Genomic DNA, 13,153 nt, shown 5'->3' on the forward strand with positions numbered 1-13,153 from the left:
CTGGAAGTTTGTCAGGGGGAGTGGAGGTGCCTATCTGAGGAACCGCAGAGCTCATAGTTCTTCCTCAGCTGATTCATTTAATGAAGACCAAATCATTACAGAAGTTCCAAAGGCCAACGATACTTTTATCATAATAGACTTAAAATTCATAAGCATAATGTTCAGCAGCCATGCTTGAATTTTTTCAGATGTTATTGTGTTCCAAAACCGGTTTAGCGTTTAAAGCCTTCAGTGTTTCGATGCTCACACTTTTTTGCAATTATTTAACTGTCTTTCTCACCTAGAATGTCAGCTCTGGGAAGGTAGTGACAGTGGACGCCTTGCCACTGTCCCCCCCAGCACGATGTCTAATACATAGCAAACACTAATACATATGTTTTGACTGAATGAAGGAATTTCTTTATACGTATTTTTCTTTTGGACCTTGAAACAAAAGGAACAAACATACAAAGAGCGATGAGCAATTAATAACCACTTTTATTACTTAATTTTTATAACAAAAGATTTTTGTTTTCACTTATCTTCTTCCCTTCGTATTTCCTAGGGCCATTTTGTTTTGTTCTGTTTCACAGGGGCATCAAGGTGTGTATTCCCTGGCATACTTGCCCAGTCCACAAGTCAACGCCTGCTTTCTTTGGAAGATGTCACCCTTTGCCGTGGAGTCTATACGATTCCCTTCCCTACAATGTGGGACTGAGATGAATTGTAGACAGTCTCTTTGAGTGAGTAAAACTGCAACATGCAAAGCCTGAGCTGACACTTCACTATGTGCTCAGAGAACTGTGGTCCAGACAGGGAGAGGGAGAGAAGGGGAGTGAGAGAGAGACAGGGGGGAAGAGAGAGAAGCAGATGTGCAAAGAAAAGCAGAGGCAAGAGTAAGAGAGAGGTATAAAGGAAGTCTTGGCCATCCAGGATCTCAGTCAGTCCCACCCAGAGGCCTAGGAGAGTTGCTGTCTTTAGGTTTCCTTGAGATATTCCTATAGCCTTAATATAAATGTCTCCCTCTACGGCTTAAGCCAGGTTAAGGTGGGCCAATCCCTAACAAATGGATCCTATATTTTAAATGGAAGCCAATGAGGCATCATTTTATTTTATTTTTTATTTATTTATTTTTTTTCAACGTGTATTTATTTTTGGGACAGAGAGAGACAGAGCATGAACGGGGGAGGGGCAGAGAGAGAGGGAGACACAGAATCGGAAACAGGCTCCAGGCTCTGAGCCATCAGCCCAGAGCCCGACGCGGGGCTCGAACTCACGGACCGCGAGATCGTGACCTGGCTGAAGTCGGACGCTTAACCGACTGCGCCACCCAGGCGCCCCTGAGGCATCATTTTAAATGCACAGATAACTGCCAGGAGATGCAGAGCAGTGCATGCAAAAAAAACCAAAAAACAACAACAAAAAAAGAGTATTTTCAATGGACCTTCCTTAGTTTTTCCAGATGAGGCCAGAGCATGTATCAGGGCCATGCATCCCAATGGCCGTAACCGCACAGAGGCGACCTGGAGAAAAGACCCTCGGGTTAGTTTGGCAACTTGAAAAGAATAAATGGAATGGCAGAGTTTAGTGAACGGGTCCTTGCCAAAAGAGAACACTGCATACCCAACTACCGTAGGCATGGGAACTGAGCACAAAGCCTTGAGAGCGTTGTTTCTCACAGTAAGGTCCTGGGTAAGAACCACATCTCAGACTCCGTAGGTCAAAATAGCTTGCTACTCAGGATGTAGTATGAAGCCGTGAGGCAGTGATATAACTTGGGAAGCCGGTAGAAAGGAGGAGTCTTTCCCACTCCCTTGACCTGAATCAGAATCTGTATTCTAACAAGATACCCCATTGATTCGATACTCATTAAAGGGGGAACTTTGTTCTACGTCATTAGTTCTCAGGTGGGTTGAACATGGGAATCACCCAAGTGACTTACCCATGTTACTCTGGTCTGACCTCTACCCCCCTCCCAGAGGTTCTGACTTTGGAGAGTTTGACTCTAGGCTTGGAGAGTGACCTGAGCAGACAGAGTTTTTAAAGTTCCCCCAAGTGATGGGGCGCCTGGGTGGCTCAGTCGGTTAAGCGTCCGACTTCGGCTCAGGTCATGATCTCACACTCCGTGAGTTCAAGCCCCATGTCGGGCTCTGTGCTGACAGCTCAGAGCCTGGAGCCTGCTTCGGATTCTGTGTCTCCCTCTCTCTCTGACGCTCCCCTGCTCATGTTCTGTCTCTCTGTGTCTCAAAAATAAATAAAAACATTAAAAAAAAATAAAGTTCCCCCAAGTGATTCTGATGTGCAGCTAAGATTGAGAATCACTGCTTATTGAAGACCACCAGATATATCTTAGAAGAAAGTCAACTTGTTAAACGGATTTTGAGACTCCTGGAAGGCACCATAATCTGAAAGAAGATTAATTTTGATTTGGGAGAGCAGGACCCCAAAGAGAAAGAAAACTATACTTTGTAAGTTCTAGGTAGAACTGGTTTAGAAAAAAATCACAAGATAGACCATGGGGGACCAGGACATACAGTTTATAAAATGAGCTATAGGATTTGGAACGCATGCCACCCAATAGCCTCAGGGTGGGGGAACACTGCTATTTCCCAGGCAAAACCTAAGAAGATTGAAACTCCATTAGGCTGGAGTAATAAGGTGTCTTGGTGATAACTTAGCAATGGCTAAAGGAATAATCCAGGGGGATAAACAATCTCAGAAACCTGAAAACCTAACCTGTAAATGTCTGGGTCCTAACCATAGCATGGAAGCACATGCTAAGAACGGACCAGAAGAGGCCAGAATAGAATAAGGATTCATGACCCATGGAACTTTCGAGCAGCGGCCACTACAGAGGCCATGGTATTAACCACAGAAACTTAAGCACTGCGTGAAAGGCCAGGAGAGACTGAATTATCCTTCAGGCAGAAGCTAGTAAAAACAGATGATGCATTTGGGCCGGATGTCCCTTTCCTAGTCCCTGGACAACAGGCACACCCTTTGCCACTCCCTTCCTTGAAAGAGTGGCCTCAGAGACAGGAAAGGAGAAAGTCTTGAATCTAAATGAACATCTGCTCAACTGATTCCTGAATTATGCCTGTGGATTTCAAATCCATCGTAGTGGTGAAGAGAATGTAGTTATTACCCCCCCATTAGGGTTTTGCCTCTGCACAGGTCTCTGGGGACTTGGCGTCACCCTAAGGAGGATTCTTTGAATGTCATTCTTTTGTAAAGAGATGGGGATCAAGGAAAATGTTCTAGGATCATGAATCACAAGACATCCACATTTCCATTCGAGAGGCAGAACCGGGACCAGAACCCAAGTCTACTAAGAAGATGTACAGTCGCATACCGAACGCCTCGAGATGATCTCAAGGGATAAGAATCCAATTAGTGGCATGAATGGTCCTGCCTTAGTGAAGGACATTTACTTTACAGATAGATACACAGACTGCATTAACCTCGTTAATTAGTATTAATTGAATCAGCCTCAGTAGGTACGGTTAACGAATGGCTTCAAATGACCTTTTTCCGATTGTTAAGAAGGGATAAAAGAAGACATAATTAAGAGGTAACTAGTTGCTAACATCTACCTACTTTAGCTTCTCTCTTCCCTGTCTGTCTCCTCTTTCCCCGTTCCCTCAACCCTCCACCCGCCCCCAGAAGAAATATTCCTTGAGATAAAAATTGTCTCATGATTCTCTCCTTCCTGGCTTTTATTTAGGAGACTTGAAAGAAAGTTGATGAACTTCCTAGGCGCTCAATACATCCCTTATTTCCTTTACCTGGCGGAAGGTACAGCCACCTGTCTGTCAAGTTCCCTGGTACTAAGGTAAGAATATGACAAGCATAATGAATAGCAATAACTTTCCAAAAATAACTCTTTATCTAAGATTACAGCCTATGAGTTGAATTTCATGAATCATCCTGACATATTTTGGGAAGAAATCACATAAGGGACTAATTTTTGGATTATTTAAAATAGAATAGATTATGAATGACACCCTCCTCCCCCCCAAAAAAACCCCACTAACCTCATTGATTAGACTAGTATAGTATAACCTAAGAAAATAAACTTAACTAGACGCTCTTGAAATTGCGGAGGTAGGATATATTCGTATACGATATAAAACTAAATCTGCTTTGAGCCCATTAGAACGTCTTTGGTGGTGCCAGGAAAGATTTCTGGCAAATTTATGAGAAGATGATACAGTATCCTTTTTGCCTGATGCCAGAGGGGAAGAGAAAACGGAAGGATGGAATTAGTTATGTATGTTTAGGCAGTCAGTGTATTGGAATGTTGCCCCAAACCAGAAAAAAAAAAAAAAAACCCTCGACATATGGAAAGCACCCAATTAGCGTGAACGTGCTGGAATGAGACAGGTTTTAATAAATAGTTGAAGCTGTTGGTTAACTAGTAGTAATTTCTAAGTATTTGTTGAAACCATTTTAAAATAACTAACATAAAAATGAAAATTGCATCATAAAACCAAGAAGTCTAATGCTCTCTGCTAAAAACCCTGGGATTCCCAAAACAATCCGTTAAGACAAACTGTGCCTTCCTCCGGCACGCACAAACCGTGAATTATCTCACTGGGCGGTATAATTTCCACGAGCCCTCAGTCGGAGTGAAGTCACCAAGAACAGTTTACCATCTTTCTTATCTACAAGTTCCTTTTGCTTCACTTTGAAATACGCAATCTATTTTGAAAAACCCCAAAGGACGGCTAGAAAATACTTATCCTCCAAAAGCATGAGCCTGATGACAGAAATGTTGAGGCTCATGAGTTAATTAACAGGAACTATGAGCTCAAAAGGGAATTACAGGGTTAAAATAAATTGCTCTAGCTGGCCCTGAGGCAAGTCTTCATCAATGGACAACAGCTTACCGAGGGGTTTCAAACAAAAACTTTTGTTGCGAAGTTGACAAGTTTTACGTCCAGTGCGGGTTTTCAAAAGCCACCTTGCCTCAGTGTGGGTTTTCAAAAGCCACCTTGCCTTTCTCACATTGTTTCTTGGCGGGAAGGGGAGTGTTTGTTTTGTCCGCCTTCCCTGTTTTGTCACTTGGGAATCATGGACGAAAGCCCGGGGCCATCTGTGGGTAAGCCTGGCCTTCCCCTTCAGGAGGGGAACCACTTTCACCTGATGCGCTGTCCCGAGAACGGGCCTCCTTCTGGGAAGTGGGCTCTCATGGGAAAAGAAAGAAACCCTTACCTGGGTAATCATTCTTGTCTATGTCTGAATCTCCTCTGAGAGTAAAGCCGAATCCAGAAGGGATGGTCTGGGAGGCCCACAGTCCTTGCAGAATCTGGGACGCCTTGGTGTGTAAGCCATCCTTGTTCCCATTGTAAATGAGCACTTTGCCTCTTTGATCCTTGCCTGCAAAGGGTGCCCCGATGGCAATGTCTGCAAACGGACACACATAAACATATTTTTTAAGTCAGGAAGAATGTTTGAGACGTAGAATGAAGTGCAATCGAGGAACCGTATCATAAAATCCAAAGGGCTTATTAAGCTTTCCGTGAAAATTTCATAATACTGCAGCAACCATAAGTTATTTGTTTGCCTCTTATCCATCCTGCAAATATTTGTCGAGCGACTGCTATGTGTTGGACGCAGCAGTTGTGACAGCAAATCAGTTGCTGCAGAAGCGATCAAGGAAATGTGGAAAGTGACAAACTCTATGCAGAAGAACCAAAAATATTAATGTGATGGGGAATGGTTGTTATTTTTACATATCTTTTTAAAAATATTTATCTTGAGAGAGAGAGAGCATGAGGGAGCGTGAGAGGGGGAGAGAAAGAGGGAGAGAGAGAATCCCAAGCAGACTCCATGCTGTCAGCTCAGAGCCCAACGCAGGGCTTGATCTCACAAACTGTGAGATCATGGCCTGAGCTGAAATCAAGAGTAGGTTGCTTAACCAACTGAGCCGTCCAGGCGCCCAGTCAGGTTATTATTTTTAGATTAGGGGATCAGGCAAGGTGTCATTAAGGCTCACGTTGAAATGGAAATCTAAGGACAAGATGAAACCAACCATGTGAAATGGGAGGGGAGAGCGCTCCAGGCAGAAAGAACTGGTGTGCAAAGGTCCAAGGTTGGAAAGCACTTGGCCCATTGGAGGAGCAAGGCAGAGGATGGTCTACATGGGAACTTAGCAACAAGCCACAGGGAGGGCTGGGTCCCATCACCAGGCTGAGTAGAACAGGCAAGACACCTCTGCAGGGTACTTACGAGTTTCTTCTTAAAAGGAAAAAAACCCCATCTCTTTCACAGAGATTATCTAATGTAATGATTACATCGCCCCATGAGGTAGGCAGGACCCATTTTACAGTAGAGGATACAGAGAAACCCGGAAAGGACCCTACCCCTCGACTCCCACTTAAATATGGCACTGAATGAAAGTTAACTTCCACACATTGTGTCCATCAGAATTGTTCTAAACAATACACACAAGGGGTGCCTGGGTGGCTCAGTTGGTTAAGCGTCCAACTCTTGATTTCTGCTCAGGTCATGATCTCATGGTTCATGGGATCGAGCCCCGCCTCAGGCTTTGTGCTGACAGCGGAAGCCTGCTTGGGATTCTCTCTCTCTTTCTCACAAAATAAATACATAAATTGAAAAAATATAAAACACTCGAATATTTAGTTTTACATAAAAAAAGAGCACCAATAACATAATAACATAATAGCTCTCCACAGCGGGTGACAATTATGTATCCCCATTTTGTCATTTATTTCTCTTTGCTCCTAAGTTTGACAAGACTAAGTAAATCGTGAATGGATTCTGACTACGTAACAAGGATTATCATTCCAGCTTCGCTTAACAGGTAAGAATAAACTATCCTAAATCTCAGATTGTTGTGGAAAATGAAGATTGCGTCACGTGGCAGGTGCAAAGGGACCCTTCTTTCACTTCCTCTAGGTCCGTCCACATCGGTCCCATGTTTCATCCCAGTCTGGCATTATTTTGCCCACTTAAAAAAGTTTATTTATTTTGAGACACACACACACACACACACACACACACACACACACACACACACACCATGAGCAGGGAAGGAGCAGAGAGAGGGAGAGAGAGAATCTGAAGTCTCATTGTTGCCACAGAGCCCAAGACGGGGCTCGAACTCACGAACCGTGAGATCATGACCTGTGCAGAGTCCGTCACTCAACCGACCAAGCCACCCAGGTGCCCCTATTTTACCCAGTTCATACATCAGTGACATCAGAGGCAGAACACGCTTTCTGCCATTAAAAATGCTTCTCTTACCTTTTAAAAATATCATGAAGGGTTTGAGAAAAAAAAAAGATACGTAGAGGAAAATATGGTGATAAGGATGACTCAACAGATAATGTAGCAAAATAAATATATTTTGCGTGGTGCCCAGGGATAGGGCAGGTTTTGAAAGCAGCTCATCAGTTAAAGATAAACTTGTCTCTCTTTTTATTATTTTCCTGGAAACATGAACTTGTAATATGCATTTTTGTCTTATGGCACTTTAAAAATTACTAACCATACAGTTCTGGGATGTCTTTTTTCTCAAAGAAAACTTAACCTTACAATACCCCTCGGCAAAGGTACTAATGAATACTGATCGGATGCAAACACTCCCTAGGCTATTTTGTTCGAGCAAATTCGAGCAAGCTTTGTGTGAGCTTGCATGTCTTCCTGAGGAAAGGGTACTTGCAAGGGATTCATAAATTCCTACTTTAAAGAATCATAATCCTAAACCAAGAATTTAACACTACTGCAAACACTGAAGTTGCTTTAAGCTGAAATTTACCGACCAATTAAAATTCAGCAAAGCCTATATGTAACTCAAATGGGTTAATCACAAGGCATCATTCTTGTTCATATATCAGCATGCATTTCTTTGTCTTGAATGTACATAGGAAGATTCTTTAGTTTTCTTTGAGTCATTAACTCCAAATATTAATTTAAAAAATAACAGCTGCCTTTATTTAGAGCTGATCTTTGACAACTTAACTTTAAATTGTCTTGAGATTTCTTTAATAGTTCATAAAAAATCAATAATAGGGGCGCTGAGTGGCTCAGTCTGTTAAGCGGCTGACTTTGGCTCACGTCATGATCTCACGGTTTACGGGCTCGAGACCCACGTCAGGCTCTGTGCTGATAGCTCGGAGCCTGGAGCCTGCTTCAGATTCTGTGTCTCCCACCCCCCCCCCCCTTGCCCGCTCGTGCTCTGTCTCTCTCTCAAAAATAAATATTTAAAAATTTAAAAAATCAATAATAAGAACTGTACCCTGTATTTACACTGCTGTAAATACTTTTAAGATGTCATTGTTTCCTTCATCTAACAGTAACATGAATTACAACACATAAACAATTCCACGTATTGGTATAAATTACCATTGTATCCATCTTGGTTCAGGTCTCCTAAGTGTGCCACAGCACTACCGAATCTCCCGAAAACCTCGGTGCCCGCGAGGATCTGTGGGTCTCTGAAGACAAGAGCACTCACTTGCAAATACAGATAAACTTGCCCTACTTCCCTAGGGCTGGTCTCAAATTCACGTTCCATGAAGAGAGGGGCCCCAATCAATACATCATCCATTCTGCAGGGAACAAAGAGAGAGGTCAGAGCACCGACAGACGTGAGATTCCAGGGGGACGTATTTTTTTAATGTTTATTTTTGATAGAACATGGGGTGGAGTGAGGGGAGGAGAAGACAGAGAGGGAGACACAGAATCCAAAGCGGGCTCCAGGCTCTGAGCTGTCAGCACAGAGCCCGATGCAGGGCTTGAACCTGCAGTCCATGAGATCATGACCTGAGCTGAAGTCGGGAGGTCTTCCAACCGACTGAGCCACCCAGCTGCCGCCCACCCCGCCCCCGCCCTGCCAGTGGATACATTTTTAACCAACTAGCTTAGTACATTTCCATTGGTATTTTTCCTTTCCCCAAGTACATTTTACAATCACCGTGTTTCTTTCATTGCTGTTATGTCTATGGGATAGAATGTTATAGGAAAACAAGACTTGTTACACTGAGCTTTTAGACTGTGTTACAAATGACCACTTTAAGAAAACCAGATCCTTCACCCTTTTCAAAAGATTTTTAGTGCATTTCCAGAAAATGTAGCTAGACAAGCAAAACATATCAAAAGGACCTAAAAAGGGTTTCTCTCAAAGTGGATTAGTGTTTGTCTACAACAACAGAATGATTCACATAAATTATGAAGTTTTCTTGCAGTAATAAGGTTTAACATAAATGTTGCCTTCTTCTTTCCTCTTGTTACTTCCATTTAAATAAAGCAGAGGGGCGCCTGGGTGGCTCAGGCTGTTAAGCATCCGACTTCGGCTCGGGTCATGATCTCGCGGCCCGTGAGTTTGAGCCCCGCGTCGGGCTCTGTGCTGACAGCTCAGAGCCTGGAGCCTGCTTTGGATTTTGTGTTTCCCTCACTCTGTGCCCCTCTTCCACTCATGCTCTGTCTTTATCTGTATCTCAAAAATAAATAAACATTAAAAAATTAAAAAAAAAAAAAAAGGCGGGGGGATCCCTGGGTGGCTTGGTTAAGCGTCTGACTTCAGCTCAGGTCATGATCTCATGGTTCATGAGTTCGAGCCCCATGTCAGGCTCTGTGCTGACAGCTCAGAGCCTGGAGCCTGTTTCAGATTCTGTGTCTCCCTCTCTCTGACCTCCCCCGTTCATGCTCTGTCTCTCTCTGTCTCAAAAATAAATAAAGCAGAGACCAGAGAGAGTTATAGTACTACCTAAAAAGATAGAAAACAAATTTTCATCCCAAATAGGACTTGATAGTTATTCTTTGTAAATGGAGATACACTAGCAGGAAATTAATAGATAATTTTTAAGGTTGAAAAAAATTCAAGACACAAATACCCATGCGCATTATCTACAAATGTATAGCCCCTCAAGAGAACAAAATACGAAAGTGGTTAAAAGTGTTCCCGTCACAGAGCCGATGGGCATGAAGAAGAGTACAACAGAGCTACCTAAACTATTTTAGTTTTTAAGAACACGTGCATACATTATTTTATTTTAGAAATCTTAGGAAAAGTCATGTCAACCAAAATTCAAAATGTGATCTATACTAATGACCTCTGAAGATGCCCCGATCTTGGGAGAGGCAATAATCCAAAGAAAAATCTGCCTTTGGTTTTTATGCTGACATAGATTAGGCAACATGCAGAAACTTGCCAACTAAACTAAAAATATCACCATTCATCTAAAAGGCAGGAATGAGGGTGATCAGTTACTGAAAACCAAAAAGAAGTCCTCCTTTCAGATAGGAGGCATCTGTAAGACATTGCAACTTCACCCTGACCGCCTCTTTCTCCAACTTCTCGCCTTCCCTGCAGTGGTCAACTAGTACCCAGGTTCAAGAGACATTCTGTGTAACAACTGTATTTAAGACATTGGGATAAGTGACTCAAGGAATATAACGACGATTAGGTCAACCCCGGTCCTAATTAACTTACAAGTGAAATCAAATTGCCACTCATTTAACTACAGACAAGGCAGGGTGGAAAAAAGCACACAGGTAATCCAAACTAAATCCTAGAGATCCTGGGTAGGAGAGAGGGCTGGTACTTTGAGAGAGTTAAGCAATGCTCATGGGGGAGACGGCCTTAGACCTGAGTGGGATTCTGACAGGTGGCTCTAGAGGCAGGCTTTCCAGGTGACAGTACTCCGAGCCCAAAGCAGTGTCTCCGAGTGGAGTCAGGGTACAGAGAGCCATCCAGGTGGGCCCCGTGCTAGAGGGGTGCCAAAATTTGAATGGGAAAAGTAAAATATACAAAGAATTCTTAAAACTTAATAATATGAAATCACAGTAAGAATAATAACAATAACATATACAGTATGATACCATTATATATTACATAGCATATATTATTGTTATATATAACCAATATTATATGTATGGGATATACAATAGATTACATAACATATGTTATCGTTGTTATGTATAACCAATATTATATGTTTATGATATATTACAGAGCAATAAGAAAACAACGCAATTAAAAATGGGGCAAAAGATTTGAACAGACACATCATCAAAGAAGATTTACAGATGGCAAAGAGCACATAAAAAGATTCTCAATGTCAAATATCATTAGAGAATTGGAAATAAAAACAAAAATGAGATACTGCTATGAATCTATTAGAATGACTAACATCCAAAATACTGACAGCACCAAATGCTGGAAAAGAGTGCGGAGCAACAGGAACTCTCACTCATTGCCGGTGAGGACGAAAAATGGGACAGCCGCTTTGGAAGGCGGTACGTCACTTTCTTACAAAACTAAGCACAGGTTTACCGTATGATACAATAATCACACTCCTAGGTGGTCACGCACGTGAATTGAAAAAACTTAGGTCCAGAAAAAAAAAACCTTGCAATTGCCAAAAACTGGAAGCAACCAAGATATTCTTGGTTGCACCAATAACCTGTGGCACATCATATAACAGAATATGACTCATCAATAAAAAGAAATGAACTATTAAGGCACAAAATGACAGGGAGGAACTTTAAATGCATTTTGTTAAGTGAAAGAAGCTAGTCTCAAAAGCCTTCATACTGTATGATTCCATGTGTATAACATTCTGGAAAAGACAAAACTATAGAGGCAGTAAAAACGAGTAGCAGCTGGCAGGAGTGAGGGGAGGGAGAGGAAGGACTAGATAGAGCATGGGGTGCTTTTAGGGCAGTGAAAGTATTTTGTACGATACTGTAGGTGGATACGTGACATTATGCATTCGGCAAAATTCACAGAACGCAGAACGCAAAGAGTGAACCCTAATGTAAACCATGCACTTTAGTTACTAATGTAACAATATTGTAACAAATGTACCACACCAATGCAAGAGGGTAATAACAGTGGAAACTGAGAGTGGAGAGGAGAGAGGATACATGTGAACTCTCTTTAATTCCTACTCCATTTTTCCATAAACCCAAACTGCTCTAAAAAAAAATTAGACCTACCAAAAAAAAAAAAAAAAAGATAATTGAAAAAGTAAGTTGAATCAGATGATATGGGAAAAGCATGAGTTTTAACGTTCTCCTGATCTAGATTTAAAAGCCGGCTCTTTTAGTAACAAGTTGTGCCATATTGAACAAGTTACATTTCCTCAAAAATGTGAATGTAGAAATAGGCTACATCATTGGATACATCACTGAAGATCTCCCTCGGTCTCTGTCTCTGTCTCTCTCTGTACGTCTCCTTCCAAATGTGCGCACACACGTATATAGACAGGTCATACTATAGTAGTTTAATAAATGATAGGTATCGTGAAGGCACTGGGTTAGGTGTTGAGGGAATACACAATACTTTTACATTATAGCAATGTAAACAGAAAGAGCTCTTGGTAAAAAAGCACAATGCATCCCCCCTCTCCCTCTCCTTCCTTGTAGGAGTCAGAAACAAGGTGAAATGTAACTCTGGGATAGTCTGGGGCTCCCAGCTACTTCAAGAATAGGCTCTTACTTGTCTCCCAAGCAGGAGACCTATCGCAGGGAAAAGCAAGAAACACCTTGAGTGTTACTTGGCCGACTTGTAAGAAGGAAGGGGTAGGGGGTGGGGGGTGGGGGGTGGATGGGGGCGAGGACGGTTATAGATAGACCTGAGGAATGGCTATCATTTTTTCTTTTGTTTTTTAAAAATGTATTTTAATTCCAGTAGAGTTAACATACATTGTTATATTAGTTTCAGGTGTACAACATAGTGTCTCAACATTCTGTATGTACATCACCTTGTGCTCGTCACAAGTGCCCTTCTGGAGGTGAGTGGGGGGATGGGTAAATAGGAATGGCTCTCATTTGGGTCTCACATTCCAAAACCTAAGTTGGATTACTATACTTAGGTAAAACATTAAAAAAAATTTTTTTAACTGGTTTTTATTTATTTTTGAGAGATAGAGCATGCGTGGGGGAGGGGCAGAGAGAGGGGAGACACAGAATCGGAAGCAGGCTCCAGGCTCTGAGCTGTCAGCACAGAGCCCGACACGGGGCTCGAACCCACGAACCATGAGGTCATGACCTGAGCTGAAGTCAGGTGCTTAACCGACTAAGCCACTCAGGTGCCCCAAAACATCTTCTTAAAAATAGGACAAGCACACTGATTAAAAAAAAACAATTCCTATTGCTTGCCATCCTGCTGTGCTCCAAGACCAGAGGAGAGAAGGGATTGGGG

At 42.3% G+C, this 13,153-nt stretch overlaps 1 protein-coding gene and 1 long non-coding RNA gene across 2 annotated transcripts in view; both read right to left on the reverse strand.

Annotated features, from left to right (window-relative positions):
- The window catches only part of ITGA8 (integrin subunit alpha 8), a 189,061-nt gene that overhangs the window by 106,436 nt on the left and 69,472 nt on the right, over nucleotides 1-13,153 (reverse strand). The window contains exons 12-13 of the mRNA XM_045466953.1: nucleotides 8,350-8,555; nucleotides 5,194-5,385 (exon numbers count right to left, since the gene is read on the reverse strand). Of these exons, the coding sequence (XP_045322909.1) occupies nucleotides 5,194-5,385; nucleotides 8,350-8,555 (398 nt within the window). The remainder of the gene's footprint in view (nucleotides 1-5,193; nucleotides 5,386-8,349; nucleotides 8,556-13,153) is intronic.
- LOC123592074 lies at nucleotides 4,350-5,187 on the reverse strand. The gene is made up of 2 exons (XR_006709577.1): nucleotides 4,973-5,187; nucleotides 4,350-4,942 (listed from the first exon to the last, which is right to left on the reverse strand). It is a non-coding gene; the product is annotated as an uncharacterized LOC123592074 (long non-coding RNA).

The sequence above is a fragment of the Leopardus geoffroyi genome, chromosome B4, assembly GCF_018350155.1.
Source record: "Leopardus geoffroyi isolate Oge1 chromosome B4, O.geoffroyi_Oge1_pat1.0, whole genome shotgun sequence".
Lineage (NCBI taxonomy): Eukaryota > Metazoa > Chordata > Mammalia > Carnivora > Felidae > Leopardus > Leopardus geoffroyi.